General features: G+C 56.9%; 2 protein-coding genes and 1 long non-coding RNA gene across 6 annotated transcripts in view; 1 reads left to right on the top strand and 2 right to left on the bottom strand.

The window, feature by feature from the left end:
• Nucleotides 1-5,399, bottom strand: part of URGCP (upregulator of cell proliferation) — a 57,722-nt gene extending 52,323 nt beyond the window's left edge. The window contains exon 1 of one of the 2 annotated variants that reach the window (XM_059170736.1): nucleotides 5,217-5,399. In XM_059170736.1, coding sequence (XP_059026719.1) covers nucleotides 5,217-5,281 — 65 coding nt within the window. In that variant the 5' untranslated portion in view covers nucleotides 5,282-5,399. The remainder of the gene's footprint in view (nucleotides 1-5,216) is intronic. The other variant, XM_059170743.1, reaches the window with a different exon arrangement.
• A 420-nt stretch (nucleotides 5,400-5,819) lies between these two features.
• LOC131829212 (uncharacterized) lies at nucleotides 5,820-10,950 on the bottom strand. The gene is made up of 3 exons (XR_009352772.1): nucleotides 10,831-10,950; nucleotides 10,294-10,449; nucleotides 5,820-8,059 (listed from the first exon to the last, which is right to left on the bottom strand). It is a non-coding gene; the product is annotated as an uncharacterized LOC131829212 (long non-coding RNA).
• A 311-nt stretch (nucleotides 10,951-11,261) lies between these two features.
• On the top strand, nucleotides 11,262-22,939 carry DBNL (drebrin like). Of its 3 annotated transcripts, none has more exons than XM_059170732.1 (13): nucleotides 11,262-11,419; nucleotides 15,598-15,653; nucleotides 16,772-16,884; nucleotides 17,406-17,480; nucleotides 18,547-18,693; nucleotides 19,358-19,435; nucleotides 19,699-19,853; nucleotides 19,938-19,983; nucleotides 20,231-20,321; nucleotides 20,881-20,976; nucleotides 21,084-21,196; nucleotides 21,508-21,610; nucleotides 21,988-22,939. In XM_059170732.1, the coding sequence occupies exons 1-13, from the start codon at nucleotides 11,337-11,339 to the stop codon at nucleotides 22,125-22,127; spliced, it is 1,296 nt and encodes a 431-aa protein (XP_059026715.1). In that variant the 5' UTR covers nucleotides 11,262-11,336; the 3' UTR covers nucleotides 22,128-22,939. The 3 variants fall into 3 exon arrangements, with proteins under 3 accessions (XP_059026715.1, XP_059026714.1, XP_059026716.1); XM_059170731.1 differs by having other exon boundaries at nucleotides 19,935-19,983; XM_059170733.1 differs by lacking the exon at nucleotides 19,938-19,983 and having other exon boundaries at nucleotides 21,988-22,126.
• The last annotated feature ends 84 nt before the right edge of the window (nucleotides 22,940-23,023 follow it).

The following is a 23,023-nucleotide window of genomic DNA, read 5'->3' as shown; positions in this document are numbered from 1 at the left end:
TGACTGAGCCACCCAGGTGCCCCAGCTGGGATTTTTATTTTGATTACATTGAATATACTGATTAATTCAGGAAGAACTGATATCTTAACAACACTGAGTATTCCAACCCATGAACACAGGCTATCTTGCAATTACTTTGATCTTCAATTTCTCTGAGCAATGTTTGGTAGTTTTCAATGTGAAGGTCTTCCATATCTTAAGTTTATTCAGAAGCATTTAATATTTTCATTGTACCATATATGGCATTTTTTTTTCAATTTCTGATTGTTGCTAGCACACAGAAATAAAATTAATGTCTGTAGATGATTTTGCACCTGTTAACAGTTAAAGCATTAATAGTTCCAGAAGCTTTCTGTAATCTCCAATTTTCTGGACAGACAAGCATGCTGTCTGCGAGTAAAAATGTTTTTCTTTCCACTGCCTGGATTTTACTTCTTTTCCTTTCTTTATAGAAATGGCTAGAACATCCAGTACAACACTGGATAGTAGTGAGGTTTTAGGGTGATCTTCAGGGGTACTAGACTGAGTTTTTCACTAGCTGTTGGCAAAAGGCCTCTCTCAGTTCCTTGGCACAGGGGCCTGTCCATAGGACAGCTCACAGTATGGTAGCTGGCTTCCATCAGAACAAGGGAGTGAGGGAGTAAGGAAGCAAGAGAAGAAGACAGCAAAAGAAGTTGCCCAAGACGGAAGCCAGTCTTTTTCTTACCCTAATCTCGGAAATGACTTCCCATCACCTTTTCTATTCATCAGAAACATCGCTTAATCTAGCCCACACTCAAGGAGAGGAGATTACACAAGGGCCTGAATACTAGGAGGTAGGAATTGTTGGGCGCCATCTTAGAGGCTCCCTACAATAAGCTCTCAATGGCCAAATCAGGGACAATTTGAGCAACATAATAAATAATAACACTAATGGACTAAAATCAACAGAATAAAAATCCATGAGTCCATACTAATATAAACAAAAGAATTGAAAAAATGAATTTAAAAACTGGAGGAAAAAAAAGAGGGTGCCCGTCTGGCTCAGTCAGTGGAGCATATGACCCCCGGGTTCATGAGTTTGAGGCCCAAGCTGGGCGCAGAGATTACTTTAAAAAATAAAACATAAAAAATAATAAATAAATACATAAACAAATAATAAAAGTGGGGGAGAAAAGACAGCTCTTCCTTACTGCATAATTCCATTTAACAAATTTTGAAAGAGGGGTGCCTCAAGGGTGGCTCAGTCGGGCATCTGCCTTCGGCTCAGGTCATGATCCTGGAGTCCTGGGATGGAGTCCTGCATCAGGCTCCCTGCTCAAAGGGGAGTCTGCTTCTCCTTCTGACCTGCACCCCACTTGTGCTCTCTCACACATGCTCTCTAATAAATAAATAAAATCTTAAAAAAATACATAAATGAAAATAAAAATAAGCATAGAGAACTAGAAATAAAAGCATAGGGAAACACCACAGGAATAAGTGCCGTAGGCAAGACTGCAACCTATAATTTGGGGATGAAAGTGTAGTGAATATGCATGTGCATGGTCTCAGCAGTCCCCCACAGAAGCTATTTGTTACTTTAAAAAGAAAAAAGTTAACTTTACAATTAAAAAATCAACCTAACTCTCTGTTCAGTTCTACTAAGCTTGAAAGCCAGGTGTGAAGTTAATGACGGTTTTTTTTTTCATTATGTTTTATTTCTGTACCATGAGATCACTTTTGGTGAAAATACTAGGTGCAAAAATTATTTGATTTTGAATGATGGGGCGCCTGAGTGGCTCAGTGGGTTAAGGCCTCTGCCTTCGGCTCGGGTCATGATCTCAGGGTCCTGGGATCAAGCCCCGCATCGGGCTCTCTGCTCAGTGGGGAGCCTGCTTCCTCCTCTCTCTGTCTGCCTCTCTGCCTACTTGTGATCTCTGTCAAATAAATAAATAAAAAACCTTCAAAAAAAATTATTTGATTTTGTATGGTACCACTGAGTGATTTTTTACTTCTTAAAAATAAATTAAGAAATTTAAGAAAAAAAAAATCAACCTAACTGATCAAATTTAATTAGTAATAAAACTTACTAATGTCATGTACCCTCCAATATGACGCACTGGGGACACAGCAGCACTTCCGTAACTGTCTTGCCAAAAATGCATAACCTGAGTCTCATGAATCAGAAAATCTAAACTGAAGGACATTCTACAAAATGACTTTCCCATACTTGCCCAACAATGACAAGGTCATCAGAGATGAAAAAAAAAGACTAGAATTTCTGCAGAAGGCTAAGAGATAGGACAAGCATCAGACAATAATTGGACAATTGACAAAATCTGACTGAAGTCTGTATGTATGTCAATCAGCTAACAGTTCTGTGCAGATGTTACTTTTCTGGGTTAGCTCATTGTATCACTTCTGTGACGTGCAAACAGGGCAGGCTGGATGAGTAAACAAGTACAAACTGTTGTTGTTACTCTATTTTAAACAGCTTATCAACGTTACACTGAAAATTCACATGCATTTTAGCAGTCACTCTCTGTTCCGCCCTCCCTCAGCCCGAGGCCACCACTGATCGACGCTCTGTCTCTATGGAGCTGCCCATTCTGAACAACTGGTAAGTGGCATCGTATGATATGCAGCCTCTGTAAATGGTCTCTCATTTACCATATTTCCAAGCCTCACCCATTGTTGTGTCTTGAACTGTGTCCCTCCAAAAGATGGAAGTCCTAATCCCCTGTGCCTGTGAATGTGACTTCTCTGAAAACTGGGTGTCTGCAATGTCAAGGTATGATGAGGTCATTCGGGAGGGCCCCAAACTCGGGGACTCCTTATAAAAAGGAGCAATTTGGACACACAGACACATGGAGAGGTTAAAGCAAAATCAAGACACAGGAAAACACCATCTGCACGCTAAGAGTGCCCGGGGCTATCAGAAGCTGGATGAGAGGCACAACCCTCACAGCCCTGACAAGGAAACAACCCTGCCAATACCTTGATTTTAGACTTCTAGGCTCCAAAACTGTGAGCCAATATACTCTACCCAGCCACCCAGTTTGTGGTCCTTTGTCACGGCGACCTCAGCATCTCATCTACCCATGTGGCACCATTCATCAGTGCTTCGTCCTTGTTACCGGCAGAAGTATCCCTCGGAGTGGATGTGTCACACCGCCTTTATCCCTTCAACATGTGGGCTGTTTGACCTTTTGGCTAGTACAAATAATGCTACTATAACCATCTGTGTACAAGTTTCTGCATGGGCATTCATTCTATTTCTTTTCATTCCTCCTGAGTACACACATAAGAATGGAATGCTAGGTCATACAGTTCCGTGTTCAACTTCTTAAGTAACTGCCAAACTGTTTTCCAAAGCAGTTACATTCCCGCCAGGATTGTATGAGGCTTCCAACTTCTCCACATCCTCTCTGATATTTGTCGCCATTTGTCCTTTTGACTGGAGCCATCCAGAGGGTGTGAAGGGCCATCGCACTGTCTGCAACTCTGCATTTCTCTCATGACTAAGGACACTGAGCCTTTGTGCTCTATGTGCTTATTGGCCATATCTTTATCCCCTTTGAGGAAACGTGTATTCAAGGCTTTTGCTCAGTTTTTCATTAGTCTTTTTTACTGGGTTGTAAGAGTTCTTATATATTCTGAACAGCAGACCCTTATCAAATATACGATTTGCAAATATTTTCTCTCATTCTGTCGGTTGTCTTTTTGCTTCCTGATGGTGCTATTTGCAACCCCAAAGTTTTAAATTTTTCTGCAGTCCAATTTATCAATTTTTAAATCTTTTACTATGTTTGCAACACTTCTGTACATCGAAAATTATACGGAAGACTGGGTACAAAATAAACAACGATTAAGATAAAAAGATGTACAAAATACGGGGCGCCTGGGTGGCTCAGGGGGTTAAAGCCTCTGCCTTCAGCTCAGGTTATGATCCCAGAGTCCTGGGATCTAGCCCCGCATCGGGCTCCCTGCTCAGCGGGGAGTCTGCTTCCCCACCCCTGCCTATCTGCCTACTTGTGATCTCTGTCAAGTAAATAAATAAAATCTTTAAATAAAATTAAAAAATAAAAAATAAGAAATGCACAAAATAGTAATCAAAATAAGCTGTACGAAAGTTTATGTAGGAGGTCTAAACCACTATGCACTTAACTACCAACACGCAGCAGAAATGTACTGTTCTCACTGCTATGCAACACTATAGTTTTTTCCCAATTATACAATTGATACAAATCCTCTAAGGAAATTTCGTAATTGAGATCATTAGTGAAATCACCATTCAGATAGTCACTGTTGTCATGGCTATACGAAACGATTTACGGAACACTTGGGATCATCTGTTTTATAGGAGGAGAGCCACGTAACAACTTACGGACTACGAAGTCTTTACGTAGAGACAGCAAGGACAGGGGCTCAAGCAGGGCTGCTCAGGCGGTGAAGCCTGAGCGGGCTTTGGAAGGTCAGCGATGGCTCTGCTCAGGGGAGGCAGCGAGCTCTCTGAGCAGAAAGTGGCCGGGAGTAGGAAAGGTCATGGGAATAATAATAGGGGCAGCCGGGAGTAGGGAAGGGCACGGGGCCGGTGACGGAAACTGGCGACTGTGAGCCAAGAGGGACCATGCCGGATTTTGGAGAACCTGAGAGGCCAGTGGGCGTGCGCCTCGCGGGGTCCCCGCAGCGGGCCGGGCAAGGCACGCCTTAGAGAGACGGGCGCGGTACCGGAGAGCGCGTTCAGGAACGGAAGCCACAGCTGGGGGGCCGGGCGAGGTCTGCGGCACGCCGTGTTCTGACGCCGCACACCAGCAGGGTGAGCCCGTCCTGCGGGACCAGGGAGACGCCCGTCCCGGGGTGAGCGCTCCGCACGTCCTAAACCCGAAACTCGGTTTAGGGCGCGGGCGGGCGCCGTGGTCGAGCACGCAACTCCGGAGGCCGGGCGCAAGTCCGAGCGCGCCGCGGGTGTGGACAGGACTGAACCCCAGCGGCGCCCGCGAAGCGCCCAGTGCGGAGGGGAGCCGGACTCCGCGCGGCTCCGCCCTCCACGCGTCCGTCCTGCCACGGCGCGTTCCCTCGGTCCTCGCCGTGGGCTGCAGCCCTCGCGCCGCGCCGCCGCCCCCGCCGCGCCCGAGCTCGGGCAGGAGGCAGGACCGAGGCTGGGCCCGCGGGGTCCCGAGAGCGGCTCCGAGGCCCACGGCCGCCCGCGCGCGCGCCTCCGCCCACACAGAACACGCGCGGGCGGCGGTACTTACAGAACCACGGCCCTCGGGACTGCCCCGCGGCCTGGGAGCGAGCCCAGCGGACGGGCACGGACCATGGCCTGGGAGCGAGCCCGGCGGACGGGCACACACCGGGGCGCAGGGCCGGGACGGGCCGGACGCGCTGGACCGGGCGACCGCTCCGCCTCACAGGGAGCGCCCGGCCGGTGGGCGCCGGCCCCACAGTACCCCGCGGCGCGCACGCGCAGACGGCCGCTCCGCGAGGCGCCGAACCCGGAGACTGACCGCCGCGAGGAACCCAGGCGGGACAGCCGCCGCGTGGCCTTAAAAGGGCAGGGCCAAGTCCCGGAGTCACGTGGGGCTTGCGTAGCACGGGGCGGGGCCTGAGGGCGGGGTCCGATGAGCGGGGGGCGGGACCATATGGGGCGGGGGCGGGGTCCAATGGGCAGTGCTCTGAAGGGTGGAGGGCCTGAGGGAGAGGACCGACGGGGCGGGGCGGGGCCTGATGGACAGCTTTACTGCGCTCCTGGTGGGCGGGGTCAGATGTGCCGTGGGGCGGAGCCTGGGGCGGGGTCCATGACAATAGTCATCGTATAAATACTTACATATATACTGAGTAAGTAATAAATTCCCATGGGTTCAAAATTCAGAAGGTACAAAGGGGTCTCCGGGGAGAGTCTGGCATCCACGCCTGTCCCCCAGTTGCCCTTGAGGGTGACCCGCGCTCGGGGCTCCCTCCTCCAGGCCACACTCCCCAGACCGCCCTTCGCAGCACTGATGCCAGCATCCTTGGCTCCGTGCTGGACACACCTGTGTACGTCACCCACGCCCCAGAATGTGCCGCCACATGACGGTGCTGGCCAGGCGGCAGGCAAGTGTCCTCCTCACGACGCACCAGATAATTATGTGAAGGCCCAGAGAGGTCCCGGCGATGTTTCTGGTCGTAGAGCTGCGGCTCAGACCTGGGTCTTCCAACCGCCTTCGATCAATCGGCACAGAAACGCGATACATGAGCGGATTCGTTTCTGGCAAATCACTCTGTGCTCCCTTGAAACGCCAGTCAACCTTCGAAACTCCTTGGTGTTTGTTGGAGTGTCCCGGCAGAGACCACTTCTGGCCTCTCAGGCAATGTCCCTTCTTAGTGTCTATTCACCACCTCCCCACCCTGAAGAGAGACGCGCGTCCTCAGGGCAGGAAACCACCGGAGCAGGGGAGAAGCCCGGTGGGCCGCGGGCATCAAGAAACCCGCAGAACGGCCAGCTTCTCCTTCCCCCATGGTTCCCACTGCCTCTCCAGGACTTGCCCCAACGGAACTTGCAACAAGGAACTCACTCATTCATGCAGCATTGCAGAGGACGCATTTCCGACCCTGGGAGCCCGAGTGAGCAGGAAAGAAATTGCTCTGCGGAAGTGTCTGGAACCTCACTGCATGTGTCCCCAGTACCCTCACATGACCTTAGTTCCCCAAATTCACCGCTGCCACGACCACTGCTCTGCTTCCTGAGTGCTGACCACGTGTGATCCATGTAGACACAGGAGATACTGAGAACCAATGGTGGTGTCGTGATGGGTGTCTGAAAACCAGCCTCGGGGGTGAGATGCAGCCCTGACTTTCATGCTTGCTAGTTTCTGTGGTGCAAATACTCACCGTAACCAACTATATTTGCAGGGAAGCGTGAGAGAAGCACAGGACAGCCGGAGAGGTGGGGGTAACTTGCATGGTCAGCACACCCAGAGACGTTAGGTGGGATCAGGAGGGTCTTTGAGACCCGGGAAGCTGGTGACCTTCCCGAGTCCAGGGAGAATTTCCCCAAGCCTGTGCTCTGTGCTGGAGAGATGGAGCAGAGAGAGTGAACCCAGCCCTTAGAGTCTACACTGTGCGTTATCACTCACCCTGTGCAAGCCTGAGTTCCACTCTGTACCTGCCACACCCCGCGGACAGGTCCCGGCGGTGCTGCTCCACAGGCCTGTCTCTACACATCCCCCGGACTCTCTCCCTCAGGGAACTCACATGCCTTTCAGGGTGCAGGTCAGCCCCCAAAACAGGCTTCTTAGGTCAGAACCTTCTTTCAAGATGCACCGGGGTGCCAGCCACTCCTGTATCACTTATGTTCAGATGTCGTGTTCCAAGGCAAGTCCCAGGTCAGCAAGTGGAGAGCAGATCCAAAAACCCAACTGCAGGGGTGATGTGTTACTCTTCTCTGTGGACCGGAGAGCTTGGGAAGATGCGTGACCTTAAGCAACTGATCCACCATGGACAGATGACTATTAACTCTGACCGGAAGTGTCTGGGTTTGCTGGATGGTGTTGAGATCTTGGTCCTTTGTCAGGTTCCAGGAAGACCCAGGAGTTCCAGGAATATGGCACAGGGTCAAAATCTCCTGACAAGGGATTAAAATGCTGGGATGTAGACATCCAGCAGACCTAGCAGCTCACTACTGCGTGTTATGTCCCTGCCGTGGGATTCCACATACCGCCCTGCAAATGCTCAAGGACAGGCAGGTTTCTGTCTCGGCAATCCAGGAGCAAGCCTCTTTAAGGACCACAGTGGTGCTTGGGGGACTCCTCTGCAGATCTCTGGGCCTGAGGTCTGTCCCTGGTGGTGAGAAAGGGCCTCTAGGTCAGTATGGGCCCTCACCCCCACCCCTTCCTGTGCTGCTGCTCCACCGCTGGCCCTTCTCACTGTGACACACTCTTCCACCCCAGCAGCGCTGGGTGAGGGCTGGTCCTCTGAACCGTGGAGGCTGTGGCTGCTGTTCCCACAAAGGTGGCCCAGTACTGTGTGGTGCTATCTGCTGCGGAGGGGAGGAAGTAGCTAGCGCTCTCCCTGGCTGTTCTGCCAGCCTCATCATGCCCATGACAGCAGCTTCTCCCTGCTGGCGGAGTTGATGAGTAACAAAAATCAAATGGCTATAGAGAATCTGTAAAAACCCTCAGACCAGAGAACAACTTCTTGAGTTCCCTAAAAAATGTCTCCTTCCTTCCCCGCCCTCCCCACTTCTCCCAGACCCTCACTTGATGCCTTTCAGAGAGGCCCACAGGCTATCCACCACCCAGCTGCTTTCAGACATGGTGGCTGGACCAGGTTCTGCTTCAGGAGGGGAATGATAGGGCTGTCCCCCTCAGCCAGCCTCTCACCCCTGCACCCTCCAGGTCTATCTGTGTGCTTGCAAATGGCAGGACTTCCTTCCTTTGCACAACTGAGCAGTCATGGCATTTTTCTCAATGCTGTTAGTTCTTCCTGCATGGCCATGCCAGAGGGAGTCAGCTGGCAAGCTCCTCCCCCCACACTTGGGCTTGGGTGCCTTTAGCACAGGGTTAGCTGCCCACAGGGGGTGGAGGACATTGGCTCTGGCTCTGGTTTTGTGCCCTAGATCTGTAATCTGAACCCACCAGGAGAAAAGCAGCTCTGTGCTTACCCTCCTGCAAGAAGGCCACAGAAGTCAGTCAGTTAAGAAGACAGTGGAGTCCTAGCATCACCTCTGGGGACATCTCAGGCTTTAATTAATTTATTTGTTTTCAAAGATTGTATTTATTTATTTGACAGAGAGAGATCACAAGTAGGCAGAGAGGCAGGCAGAGAGAGAGGAGGAAGCAGGCGCCCTGCCGAGCAGAGAGCCCGATGTGGGGCTTGATCCAGGACTCTGAGATCATGACCTAAGCGGAAGGCAGCAGCTTAACCCACTAAGCCAGCCAGGCGCCCCTACTTATTTATTTATTTTAGGGTTGTTGTTTTTTGTTTGTTTGTTTGTTTGTTTTTTACATCTCATGCTTTTAAAAGATTTTTATTTATTTGTTAGACAAAGATCACAAGGAGGCAGAGAGGCAGGCAGAGGGGGCAGAAGCAGGCTCCCTGCTGAGCAGAGAGTCTAATGTGGGGCTTGATCCCAGAACCCTGAAATCATGACCTGAGCCAAAGGCAGAGGCTTTAACCTACTGAGCCACCCAGGTGCCCCACATCTCATGCTTTTAAGCGGAGGAGCAGCTGACCAAAAAGGGTGATGGCTTTGAGGAAACAAGAAAGCAGACAAGCGGCGGCTGGAGGAACAGGCATGGAGGCGTCTGGAGAGCAACCAGCAGGACCATTTGAAAACATCAGCAGATCACACTGCTCTGGTTAAAGCCCCTCGGGGATTTGGCTACACCTAGAACAAAGTGTGAAGTCCTTCCCTGACCTACAGGGTCCTCCAGAATCCAGCTCCCCTCCCTCCCCTTCTCCCTGTGCTCAATCGTCAGTCTGTCACTAGACTGCCTCCCCCACTTCAGAACCCCAACACGTCTTGTTCCCTCCACCAAGAGCACGTCTGCCCAGACCTTCCACAGCCGTGCTCCCCACCCCACATCCAGTCTCTGCTCCAGTGTTACCTCTGCGGAGACGCCTTTCCCAGCCTGTCAAGTGGAAACAGACTCCCACACCCTAGAGCAGAAAGCAGAATCCTGCTCCCCACCTTCCCACACCAGGGACCCCCACTTAAGAGCCTTCTCCCAGATCTCCCTGCTTTCCCTCATCCGTGTGATGCACCTGGCTACCACGCAGAGTTGATCTTTTTCCAGAACAGAGAGAGCAGCATAGCCCAATTCAGGTAAGGTGGTTTCTCCCCAAGTTGACTGAAATGTGGAAAAGTGCTCCCAGACCTCCTCGGGGTCCAGGGACCAGAAGCTGGCGCGTGGCAGCCAGGTCAAGGAAGAAACTGGGGACCAGGAGGTGTTCAAAGAGAGGGCATTACCAGAGAAAGAGAAAAAACAAAGATGCACTGTGGCCAAAAAGAAGGCTGAAGAACAGTAAGAGGGCAGGCTGAATCTCCCCGACTCTGGAGAGGAAAGTCTGAGGGCGTCTGAGGGAAAACAAGGACAGAGGAGAAGTCACTGAAGAAAAAAAGAGGGCATGGTGAGTGTTAAGAAGGGCGCCTGATGTGGGCCCTTGTGTGTCGAGTGATGGATCGTTGAGTGCTGCATCCGAAACTGATGATGTACTACTGTATGTTGGCTAAGCGAATTTAAATTAGAAAATAAAAGATAAGAGATTGGGAGAGCCCTGAGGAGGCCTGCAGTTGCTGGAGCTCACTTTTCTGATGCAAACACAGCAGCGACATTAGAGCGGAGAACATACCTGCACCTTGCACAGAGGCCCGGGAAGGACTGGGGAAGGGACGGGCCGCAGGCGGAAGCTGCTGAAGGGAAGGAGTGTTTTGTTCAGGCCCTAGACTTCCCGGGTTCGGGGAGGTGGCTGCTCTGGCCAGAGGATGTCGGGGCTTCTGCCGGAGACCTACAGCAATGACACACACGTGCACATAACCTGTAAGCCACGTCTGTGCCCAGACGGAGCCGCCAAGCCTGTATCTGCACAATCAGACCCAACATTCTCATCTGGAGGGAAGCCCTGACCACCTGCCCCGAGGCCCTGTGGTCTTTCCATAGCCCGCCCTGGTGATTTCTCACTGACGTCGCTGCAGAAATGTGGGCGCACCGGACTGCGACATGGGCCCCTGCGGGACGGGGCCCTGCGGGACCGGGCCCTGCGGGATGGGGCCTTGCGGGACGGCCCCTGCGGGATGGGCTACTGAGGGATGGGCCCCTGAGGGAGGGCTCCCGGAGCGCACAGGGTCAGCACGGGGCCGCCTCTCTGACATCCCAGGGACTCATGCACCTGTGCTGGGACGTGCGTGCAGGGCAAGGAGCGGGGCTCCCCGCGCCACCCGGTCCTCCACGAACAGAGCGGGGAACGCAGGTGCGGGCGAGAAGGCTCGGTAGCACCTTGGCCCGGGCGGGCGCGGCCCGCACGCAGCGCTCGTGTTCAGTGCAGGCTCCGGTCGCCGCTCAGACGCGTGTGGAAGGTTCGCGCAGAGGCTGTCACGAGCCCCAGACGCTCGAACCAGTGCGCTGACTGCGGCGACAGAAAAGAGAAACGCGCGCTCCTCCGTGAGCTCAGCTCCCAGCGCCCGGCTCCGGCTTCGTCCGCCACTCCACGCCCCCGTGCGGCCAGCCGCGACGGCCCCGCCCACTCTCCGCCAGCCGCACCCTCTCCCCGCGGGCCTGCCCGCCGCGCTTCCGCTTCCGGCTGCAGGGACGGGGCTTCCGGTCGCAGGGTGGGCGGGGCCCGGAAGCGGCGGCGGCGGCGGCGGCGGTGGCGGAGCGGGGATTGCGGGGCCGGTCATGGCTGCGAACCTGAGCCGGAATGGGCCGGCGCTGCAGGAGGCCTACGTGCGAGTGGTCACCGAGAAGTCCCCGACTGACTGGTGGGCGCCGGGCCGGCCGGGCCGGGTGGGATGGGGGGCGGGCCAGGGCGGAAGGGGGTCCTGGGGGCTCCCCGCTCCCCCCACAGCGGCGCCCCGCGAGCTGCTGGCCCCACCACCGCCGCGGCTCCGCCCCTCGGCTGGTCTCCATGTCGGATTGTGCGGCGGGGGTCGCTCGGTGGCTCCGCCAGCTTCTCCTTCCCAACCCCGGGACTTCCCCGCGCACCGGGGCTCCCCGCGGCCCTCCCCGACGGAGCGCGAACCGGGCCCGGGGTCTTCCGAGCGCCGCGTTCAGGGAGAGGCCTTTGAGCGGGCGCCCCGGACCTCGCCCGGCAACGGGCGCCCTGCCCCACGGCCAGGAGGTCTGGGTTTGGGTCTCTGGTTTTCTGGGAATGTGGATTCTCTCCAAGAATTCCCTTTCCTGTGCGAGCCGCGCGGACACCAGTGACACAACGGTGCTGGCTGTGTGGAGGAAGCCCCCACCATCCCTGCACCTGCCCGGGACACCCTCCACTCTGCCGTCGGGCCCCGGATGCGGCTTTCTAACTCTGGAAGCGGGTCCGAAGTCTCTGGGATGGCCCTGGGCAGCCCCCGCGCAGGGTCAGCGGCTGGTCACTCTCCCGCTCGCTTCAGTTGTTTGCACTGACCAGTTCTGAGCACTTGCAGCCCCAAGAAATACACTGGGTTTGGTGAACTAAGGTGACCCGCTGTGAGGAGCCTCTTCCCGGGGCAGGGGCAGGGCCCTCTCGGGGTGACGGCATGCTGTGCGGGGTGGATCGCCACGCCCTGGTGCTCCTGGCTTGTGGCTTTCCCTGCCGGCTTCATACCCTGTGCTGTCGTGCACTGGGCCTGTTGGGGAAGAGCTTCAGAGCACCTGCTGCTGGGGTGTGCAGACGCCTCTCCTGCCTGGGACACCGCTGACCCTGATGGGACTTGGGTGCTGCGTTGCTGGGGAGCCAGGTGGTTCCTCTGTCCGGAACACATGCATGTAGTTAGGGAGTGCGTCTGGGAGCAGTGGGATTTCTCTGCCTTCTCCATCTCAATGCTTAGGAGGGTCTCCCACACTTTAGGCACTTACTTTACCAGGAGTTTCTAAATGTCCACCCCCGTCCCTACCTGTCTCCTGCTCTCCGAGGGCCGTCATACCTCTGCTGTTACTCCAAACCCTGCTGACCGGCTCACACGCGGCGCGTGCCATTTCACATCCACCTGCGGCCTTGTGCCTTTGGGCCGGCAGCATGTCGGCCCCCTCCGGTCCTGCTTGGCTGGGGTGTTGCTGTTTTATGTGCTCCTGAGTAGCTGGCCTGGCCCTTCCTGATGTACCTGCGAGACTCCTGGGCCCCCTGCTGCCTTCTTTCCGATCTCTTCATTCTCAGGGATCACCACTGCTCTGGGGATGATGTCCCACAGTCCTGCTGGCAGCTCAGGCTGGCAGCTCAGGCTGGCAGTTTCTGGCTCTTTCTTGGCTTCTCGGAGTTGTCTGCTACCACCTTGGTCTGAAACTCACCCACCCAGCTTCTCTCTGTCCCCCCCCCCTCCCCGAGGGTGCTGAGCCTCTGCCCCCCACCCCCGCCCGAGCCGACCAGTCTGGCAGCACTCCAGGTCCACACCCAGTGGTGCGAGCCCCGGCTTTTGATCTCCCTGTCACGGCCATTAAGCACCTCAGCAGATAATGTGTGGCGGGCCGCCACTCATGAGCTGAGCAGGTATCTAGATCGTGCTCCTTCGGTGCTTAAACTCGGCAGCTTCCTCTTTCACAGTAAGTAGAGCCCAGTCATCTCACCTCAGCTGTGAGGCCCTGTGGGGCCAGCTCCTGACCCCCTCCTTCTACTCCTCCCACTTACCACACTGGGGCCACACCTCTTTGTCACCACGGTGGCCTTCTTTCTCTTCCTCAGATGTGCAAGCTGCTTCCTCCTCAGAGCCCTTGCTCTGGCTGCTTCCCCATTCTAGAGCACCTTCCCCATGGTCCCAGGGCTCCCCAGACGTCTCAGTGCTGACACCGCTTTCTTGGAGAGGCCTTGCTCAACTGCTGGCTCCTTGTGTGACTTTGCCCAGACACGCACCAGACACCTTCAGTGGGCCCTGTCTCTGTCCCCGGTGCGGTCAGTGCCCGCATGCACAGCGACCTGAGAAGGGGACAGAAGATGTGGCAGAGGATACCAGTGGGAGGAAGTGGTCTCCAGTTTGGTGGGTCATGAAAGGTTTCCCAGCAGAGTGGGCAGCTTCCGGCTGGGCCCTGAAGCCAGGTGGGCCGGAGAGCAGGCCCATCAGCTCTCCATCACCGGCCTCGGTTGTGGTTCCCCTGATTGTTCTAGATTGAGGCATGTTTGTTTCCCTCCTGCTCCCTCTTCACTACCTGACAGGACATTAGTGTTGGTGTGTTTCTTTTTGGTCTCCCGTTAGAAAGGAAGCTCCGTGGTCAGGTCCATGGTCAGGGCCTCTGGGGATTTACTGGACGCTTCATGACGGGAGCAGGAAGGAGCAGGTCCTCAGTATGTGTGTTTGGAAGGGATGCTTGAGTTCCCAGGCGCTCTGTGCGCCACACTCTTGTGTGCTGTGCCGGGCCAGCACGCGCCTCTTCCATGGTGATTTGAAAGAGGGATGGGAGTCCGTTGAATGTGGGATTGAGTCTCTGAGCTGCAAACATTCAAGAAGGTGGCGTGGGCCAGAGCCCGGGGTGGAGGGGAGGGCAGGCGCCAGGCATGGATCTTGGCTCCTACGAGCTGCTGGGTCCCTTCTTGGAAGCAGTCTGTGCTGCCTGCTGCCTGTCTGTTGTCCCCATCTTCTGCACTCAGAGCTTGGTGGCTTTGAGATGTATGGGCTTCTTTCCTCCAGGCGGACGTCTGGACGTCCACGAACTCCCACATCTTTTTGCTGTTTGTCTGCGTGTTCCTTTTGGTATCTCTCCTCGGAGGTGCGTCCTCTGTGCCAGCTAGACCTTCAGGGCCTGGGTCTCCTTTCTTCCGACTTCTCAGTCTAGGCAGCTCTGCCTGGTGGCCATACCAAGGCCCTGGGGAAGCTGAATGAAGGCTGTTTTGGTTCCTGTCAGATTCTTTTTTTTCTCCCCCCAAGATTTTATTTTTAAGTGAGCTCTACACCCATTGTAGGGCTCAAACCCCAACCCCAAGATCAAGAGTCACACACCAACTGAGCCATCAGGGCATCCCGGTTCCTGTCACACTGTCACCCCACAGCCCCTATCTGGCCCTCTTCGGCAAGCCTGTCTGGGCACAGAGCGTGGGGATGGCCTGCTGGTCCAGGTTCTGCCTTTGACTTGTCTGCTGGGTCAGCACCGGTACCCCATGGTCTGCCCCTCTGCCTGGAACTGAATGGCAGCAGAGCTGGTATTGATGTTTGGGCTCCATGTGGGCTGTGGATAAGCCAGCTCTTCCAGAATGTTCTCCATGGGTAACCTCTGCTCTGGTCAAGGGGCTTTCCATGCCCCAGATGTAAAAAAAATTGCCATATTTCCTTAACTTCTCTGGGGGTCACATTCATAAGCATCTTTCCCAGAGTTCTTAGGAACAGTTAGCCTCACAGGAAAAGGCAGGGGCAGCCTAGGGTCACCTGTGGAAAGTTAAGGCTCCCAGAAAGAGGATTTTGCCCAGCCAAGGAGTCTGTCCTGTAAGGAGCCTGACTTCATGCTGAGTCATGGCCCATGTGGCTTCTGGGTTTTCTAGAAGAGTCCCAAGCCCAGAGCAACCTGGTGTGCAAAATCTTCAGGTTTCAGAAGACAGAGCAGACCTGCACAAGGGCATGGGGCACCTTCCCAGTGCCTGATTCGCCCACCCGGCTCCCACTTCTCCCTGGGTGCCTCGGGTTGAGGAAGGTGTGGAAGGTTGCCTCAATACAGCTCGCCAGCCCTGGGTGCCGGGCCAGTCAGTCAAGCGTGCGGCTCTTGATCTTGGAGAGGCGAGTTCCAGCCCCACGTTGGACATGGAGCATCTTTCAGATCAAACAACCTTCACAGCTCGGTGTTTCTCATGGCAGACAGGGGCTCCCTGCGTAAGTTTGTCCCTCAGGAGAAGCTGCCGCGCCAAGGCCTGAGAGGCCCCAGCTCTGGGAGGCCTTTCGAGCTCCTGCCTTGTGGGCCAGTGGGGCCGGTGGCCACCGTGCTCCGCTCGTGGTGGGTGCTGCGGGAACGCCGGTCACAGAGCTTAGTTTGTGTTGTGTTTCAGGGCTCTCTTCACCTATGAGGGTAACAGCAATGACATCCGTGTGGCCGGCACTGGGGGTGAGTATGGCCCAGTGAGGACGCCAGTGGGCTGACGGGGGCTGGATGCCCCAGGAGGCAGGTGTGGGGGAAGGGAGAGAGTCGCAGCCAGCAGTGTCCCCAGCGGCTGGCATTTCAGCCCTCACTGTGCGTGGAGGGAGCCGCAGGCAAGCAGGTGTCCCCTACAAGTAGCAAGCCTACCATGACCGTCCCCACAGTAGCCTCAGTGCTGGGGAGCCACTCACCGCTCTCTTTATGGGGAGGGTCTAAGAGCTGAGCCCGAGCGTTACTACAGGACATTCCCATCTGCTCAGGGCCCTTCGTGGGGCCCCAAACAGCGGGCAGGCTGTTGCAGGGACTGTCCCTTTGAAAGCCTGGTGCCTAGGGGCGCCTGGGTGGCTCAGTGGGTTAAAACCTCTGCCTTCAGCTCAGGTCATGATCCCAGAGTCCTGGGATCCAGCCCCATATCCTGCTCTCTGCTCCACAGGGAGCCTGCTTCCTCCTCTCTCTCTCTCTCTCTCTCTCTCTCTGCCTCTCTGCCTACTTGTAATCTTTGTCAAATAAATAAATAAAATCCTTTAAAAAATTTTTTGAAAAAAGAAAGCCTGGTACCTAATTTGTAGCAGAAATGACATCCCTTTTTTCCCGGAACTCCCTGTGGGTTTTATAGGAATGGGTTTTTTTTTTCTTTCTTTTTTTTTTTTTTTTTAAGATTTTATTTATTTATTTGAAAGAGAAAGAGAGATCACAAGTAGGCAGAGAGGCAGGCAGAGAGAGAGGGGGAAGGAGGCTCCCCGCTGAGCAGAGAGCCTGATGAGGGACTTGATCCCAGGACCCTGAGATCATGACCTGAGCTGAAGGCAGAGGCTTAACCCACTGAGCCACCCAGGTGCCCCTAGGAATCGTTTTAAAACTGGGGGGTGTACACCATTGCCTGAGGTCCTTGTCACAGATGCAGATCCCACACCCCGCCAGCTCCTGTAAGTCCGTGTAGTGGGGAAGGACCAGGAGTCTGATTCTGATGCAGGCGGCCCTGAGAACCCTGGCTCGGGGGCAGGTTGGGTTTCCCTTCCCAGTGGGCGTTGTGCAGGGCCAGCCACGGGCGCAGGGCCCGTTGACACCCCCTATGCCTGCTGCAGAGGGGGGCCTGGAGGAGATGGTGGAGGAGCTCAACAGCGGGAAGGTGATGTACGGCTTCTGCAGGGTGAAGGACCCCAACTCCGGTCTGCCCAAGTTTGTCCTCATCAACTGGGTATGTGGAACTGGGGGACCCCAAGTTCTCATCTGGGTGTGACCTGGGAGAACTTTGCCTTCTTTCCTCCTCTGCCTTCTGTGATGGGAGCAGAGGAGGATTTGCCTTCAGGGCAGCTCACAGGCAGTGAACGAACGGGAGTGGCTGGAGTGTGTGTGGCCTGAAGGACTGCGAGGGTGTTACCAGCGCAGAATCCCCTGCTCTGCCCCCAAGCCCAGAATCATTCCCACGGAACAGAGCACACAGTGCAGTCGCATGACACCCTTGCCTTTGTCCCAATCAGAGGAGTCGTCCTGAGGGAGCAGGGGGCCTGGGCCTGGAGAAGGCTCAGAGAGAACGGGACCCCTGGATAGGACTGGGAAGCTCGGAGCCGCCCGTGCCCAGCGGAAGCAGGCAGTCATCCTGCCTCAAGAACCTCCTTGACCTGGAGCTGTGGGGTTCACCTTATCCTCTGCTGCACCCCAGGGAGGGTGGTGGCTCTGAGGGAGCTGGCGAGTCACACCGGGTGTGTTGTGTTGCAGACGGGTGAGGGTGTGAACGACGTGCGGAAGGGAGCGTGCGCCAACCACGTCAGCACCATGGCCAGCTTCCTGAAGGTGAGGACGCCCCCCCCCCCACCGGGGCCTCCCACGGCGCCTGGGCGGGTGTGAGTGCGGTTGCAGCCAGAGCTGGAAGCGGGTCCACACCTGATGCTTCCTCCAGACTCAGGTGCTACCAGAGGCTGCTGCACTCATGCTTGGCGAGTGCCCAGGAGGCTGCGCTGCGGCTGGAGCCCCCAGTGAGCTGAGCTTCCTCCACCGGGGAGGAAGGATGGATGACTGTGTCCTTCTTGAGCACAGAGAGCATCATGTGCGGCTAGTCCTGGGGCGCGAGGCCTTGGCTTCCGCTGGTTTTGTGAGGGTTTGTTCAGCCGTGTTGTCAAGAGCTGGAGGAGACGGGAAGTTGCCCTTCCCTGGCCCTGCTGCGTTCCTTTCCAGCGCACATCATTCAGTTTCAAAACCGCTTGTCGTTTGCTTGGCAGGTTACCTCGCGTGTCTGTGGCTCCTGTCTGAGAGGCTCAGGACTTTGATTTCTGGCCTGCCAACTCTTCTTCAGATAGGCCTCAGTTTATCCATCTAGGAGCCAGGAGAGGATCCCAGGCTTGCTGGGTGTTTACTAACAGCAAGTGACGCCATGGATCTGACTTGTCAAAAAGAAATTGGTGGCGGGGGCTGGCTGGCTCAGTGAGGGGAGCACGTGACACGCAGTCTCGGGGCTGAGAGTTCAAGCCTCCGGTTGGGTGTAGAGATACTTGAATAAATAAAACCTAAAGAACTTCAGAAAAGAAAGAAATGGGTAGAAAGAAGAAGAAATTGCGTTTTGTGGAAAATGCGTTTCCAGATTCTTTTTGAAGTTCGCTTTTGTGAATTAGAAGGGATCTCTCTCATGCCTGGGCCTGCAGCAGGGGTGCCCGGCACCTGGGAACAAGCTGCAGCAGGGCCACGGAGGGCAGAGACTGCGTGCCTGTGCTGGGACAAGTGCAGTGTGTTTGTCTCAGGAGCTTTGTCGGCCCTGAGGTCCTCAGCCCAGAGCCCGGGACGACAGTTGTCCTCGCTGTGCTCCCTGAGCTGTGCATCTTGTCCTCTCCTGGACTTGCAACGCCTGCGTGCTGTCCTGCCACAGGGGGCCCACGTGACCATCAACGCGAGGGCCGAGGAGGATGTGGAGCCCGAGTGTATCATGCAGAAGGTGGCCAGAGCCTCGGGTGCCAACTATGCCTTCCACAAGGAGAGCGGCCGTTTCCAGGATATGGGCCCTCAGGCCCCGGTGGTGAGTGCTCCCTGGGCCCAAGTGTGGCAGGCAGGAGCCAGCAGATGGGCTGGTTTCTCCCTCATGTATCTGGGCTCCTGCCTGCCTGGCTTTTGGTCCCTGGGCCCCATTCCGGTGCCGACGGTGACCCCGTGCCAGCCGGAAGCTGGAGCTGCCCCTGGTGGGGCAGGCGCTAGTGGGCATGAGGAGCAGCCCTCTGTGCTGCCTGCTGGTTCCACTGGCTGGTCTGGAGCCTCTCATACCCCAGGGACAGTCCAGTCACAAGGCCACAGCACCAACATGTCCTGCACAGTCCTGGGTGGTGGGCTCCATGGAGGGATGTGAGGTAGGCAGGCAGGCCCCTCCCCATCGGGGGCAGACGCCAGGTACCGTGGCTGTGGGGAGCCCAGTTCCTGGGGCACAGCTGGGGTCCGTGGAGATTCCCTGGCCACTGCCACGGTGGTTGGCTATCTGAGGGAACAAGATATCTGTGGCTTCCATCCACAGGGGCCTGGTGCAGCCAGAGACCCTCGTTGACGTTGTCTGGTGGCTCTCAGGGCCCTCAGGCCATCTTGTGTTGGCTGGTCTCTGGAGGGGGCACCAGGCCCGGTGCAGTCCCCACAGCTGTTGCTTGAGCCCTGGGCTCCTGAGGGCAGCCCCACAGAGGACCCTCTGTCGTGTGCAGGGCTCTGTGTACCAGAAGACCAACGCCATATCTGAGATCAAAAGAGTTGGCAAAGACAGCTTCTGGGCCAAAGCAGAGGTGAGTGCCGTGGGGCGCATGGAGCACAGCTGCCCCTCAGAGATGGTGCTGCAGCGCCATCCTCACTGTTCCTCAGGTTCTCTCACAATAAGCTCGCGGTACACGCGCCCTTGGTTGTGCCTGTGGCCAGGCGAAGGCCGAGCGGGCTCTGGTTGCTGGGCCGGTGGGCGGCCCTTCTAGGCGGCGCCGCACGGATGCCCGGGTAGCCCAGGAATGGGAGGGTGCAGGTGCCCAGTGGGGCAGGTCGGCCGCTGTCCCTGCAGAAGGAGGAGGAGAACCGCAGGCTGGAGGAGAAGCGGCGGGCGGAAGAGGAGCGGCAGCGGCTGGAGCAGGAGCATCGGGAGCGGGAGCTGCGCGAGGCCGCCCTCCGGGAGCAGCGCTATCGGGAGGAGCAGGGCAGCGAGGCCGGGCCCCAGAGGTGAGGCCCCAGAGTTAAGAGGGAGGGAGGGTCCCGAGTGGGCCATGGCTGGGCTGCAGCTCCTGCCTCCGCCCCTCCCAGCAGGAAGAGTGAGCAGCAGGAAGTGGTTTCAAGGAGCCGAGAGGAGCAGGTGAGACTTGCGTGCCCCCCACCCCCCGAGGGTCTGTGGCAGTAATGCCGGGGCTGTCCCTGATGTGCCAGGGGGTATGGTCCTGCGGCCAGCTGGGGCACAGTGGAACCTGGGACACGTGGGTGCACCAGAGGTGGTGGTGGAGAGGGCAGTAAAGGGCAAGATGTGGGCAGCATGGTCCTCCACCTGGTCCTGGACGAGGCCCTCGAGCCTCTCTTCACTGCTGGGCCCATGTGCCCCCCTGCAGGAGCCGGTCAGCCAGCCAGCACACCCACGTGAGATTTTCAGGCAGAAGGAGAGGGCCATGTCCACCACATCCATCACAAGCCCCCAGCCAGGTGAGTCTTTCCTCTGGGTCTAGGCACAAGGCAGGAGCAGGCCGAGGCAGAGGCTGGGGTCCCAGTGCAGGGTCCCCAGAAGTAGCGACAGAGGCAAGGAAGCAAGGAGAGCCTGGACTTCTCTAAGGGTAGCTTCTGGGAGGGGAGGCTGGGCCTTGGGTGTTCCTTTCCTGCCCATGGCCTCGTCCTGCAGCCACCTAGAAAGGAAGGGCCATGTATGGCTTCAGAGGGAGACTTTCCAGCCAGCCCCACTCCATTAACTCTTGGAATAGCTTGCACATGGTGGCCGGGCCCCAGAGCCTCTGTCACTCCCCTCTTTGCCCCCAAGGACACGGGATGGGCACTGCCATCAGCTCTCCCACACTGGGGGGCTGCTTGAAGCATACTGTGTGTGTGATGTGTTTCTACAGCGGCTGTGTGTTCCCCTACCCTCTCTCCCCTCCCTGTGACAGCTATGTCCCGGGACAGGTCCCTACTCCAAGCAGCACAGGGGACAGAAGCAGTATACCCAGCTCATCTCTCCCGCGTCCAGCACTTGCATGTTTACCTTTGTTTGCAGGCAAGCTCAGGAGCCCTTTCCTGCAGAAACAGTTCACCCAGCCAGAGACCCTCCGCAGCCCGGAGCCCACTCAGGCCTCCTCGAGGCCCAGGGCAGGCAAGGCGCTTGGCTACCCCGTGGGGGCCTGGGGGTAGGGGTGTGGGAGGGAGGAAGGCGTCTGCACCCCTCCCCGGGCTCAGCGTGGGCCGCAACCTCCCATGCAGATGTCCCTGAGGACCTGGCGCCTAGCCCTCCGCAGTGTGCAGTGCAGGCAGAAGAGGAGGCTGTGTACGAGGAGCCTCCAGAGCAAGAGACCGTCTATGAGGAGCCCCCGATGGTGGGTTCCCTGCAGCGGGGCACGGCTGTGAAGGGGCCACCTGCCCAGAAACACTCTCTTCACCCATGCCAGGCACGGGGTGCCTGACTTTCCGGCGGCCGCTGCATGGGGATTCTCTTGTTCAATGTTGGAGTGGCCCCAGGGAGTACATGGTCTAGCACTCATCTGCTGGCCAGGAAGGTCCTGGGGCAGGGGGACATCTTGGGGGCAGTAGGATGGCAGCAATCCTTGCCCTTTGTGTGCTGTGCCCTTCCCCCAGGCCCGTTGTAGGCCTGTAACGTGGGGCCCAGATTTCTCTTCTTCCCGTGCAGGAACAGGTGCCACAGCAAGATGCCGGCTCTGAGCACGTGGACCACTACCCGGGGCTGAGTGGCAAAGGGCTCTGTGCGCGGGCCCTGTACGACTACCAGGCAGGTAATGTGCAGTGGCCCAGCCACTCATCCTGCAGGGCCCCGCATCAGGAGGCAGGCTTCTGACGCTCCCTTGGGACTCAAGGAAGGTGGGGGAAGGATGGGGTGGATGCCCTGCACGGCCTGGGCCTTCCCATTATGCTGGGCAGCTGCCCGTGAATATCAGTTGCCGGCGTTGTGCTAGAGTCCGGGAGTGTGAACAGAGGGTGGATGGACCCTGCGCACCAGAATCCGGGGACCTGCCTGGAGGCTCAGGAAGCAGGCTGCTGTGCGGAGGCAGGGGGCCTGGAGTCAGGTCCTGCTAGAAGGTGTGTTGGGGGAAAGTGGCCATCAGGAAGGGCCCCCAGCCTCCAGTGCACCCTCCAACTCCCCATTCCGCAGCTGATGACACGGAGATCTCCTTCGACCCCGAGAATCTCATCACGGGCATCGAGGTGATCGACGAGGGCTGGTGGCGTGGCTATGGTCCGGACGGCCACTTTGGCATGTTTCCTGCCAACTACGTGGAGCTCATCGAGTGAGGGTCCTCTGCTGCTGGCCGCGCCGAGGTCATCCTACCTTTCCCCCCCACGCGTGCTTCTTTTACTGCCGGGGATGTGACGTGCGTGCTGCGAGAGCCACACGGCACTCCTCTGGGCATGGGACCCCCCTGCAAAGAAGACAAGCCCTTGGGATCTCTCAGACTAGGGTGCTCAGCCTATCACTCTAGATGCAGCAATACCCTGTGATCCCCAAACGTGCTCTGGCTGCTGTGGGCCCTCCCAGGCAGCTTGGCCTTTGACCCCCGCGGAGGACAGGAAGCCGTGGTGTGGCCTTGCCGGGCGGTCTGAGCAGGGGCCTTTGCCTTGTGGTTCCTCTCCTCCTGGCCCTAAGGGATGGTGGCTTTGGCTGGTAGCAATCTTCGGGAACAGTGACCTTAGCGTTTAGGACCAAAGTCTGGGGGGGTCGTGACGGTTTGGGCAGCAGGTCATCTTTCTCGGTCCTGCCCTATGTCCCCGTTCCCCGTTCCTCCACCCGGGGCTGCAGACTGTGCGAAGTGGCGCAGGGATGACCGAACCCCCATCTGACTGTGTGATCAGCAAACCCAAGTCCTTCCCCGGTGTGTGCTGTCACTGGATTCTGGTTCCGGGGGAGTGACCAGAGGGCCGATGCCTGCTGTCACACACTATCCATCCCAGGTCACCTGTGTCTGCTTCCAGAGTGAGCACTGCCCTACTGTGGCCTGAATGCCGTCGTGTGAAAATCAACCCCTTCCGGGGTGCGTGGGGGTGTGTGCGGGTGTGTGTGCCGACTGTGGCCACTAGGAGAGGCATAAATGTCAAGATGTGACTCACGTCAGCCTGTTGCATTTCCATGTTCTGGAAGGGGCTGGCGGCCGCCCTCCCTGCCCGTACGGAGTGCGTGCACAAGTGTCGAG

Source organism: Mustela lutreola, chromosome 4, assembly GCF_030435805.1.
Source record: "Mustela lutreola isolate mMusLut2 chromosome 4, mMusLut2.pri, whole genome shotgun sequence".
NCBI classification, from domain to species: domain Eukaryota; kingdom Metazoa; phylum Chordata; class Mammalia; order Carnivora; family Mustelidae; genus Mustela; species Mustela lutreola.
Note: the sequence above shows the minus strand (reverse complement) of the source record. Positions and strands in the feature narration are given on the sequence as shown.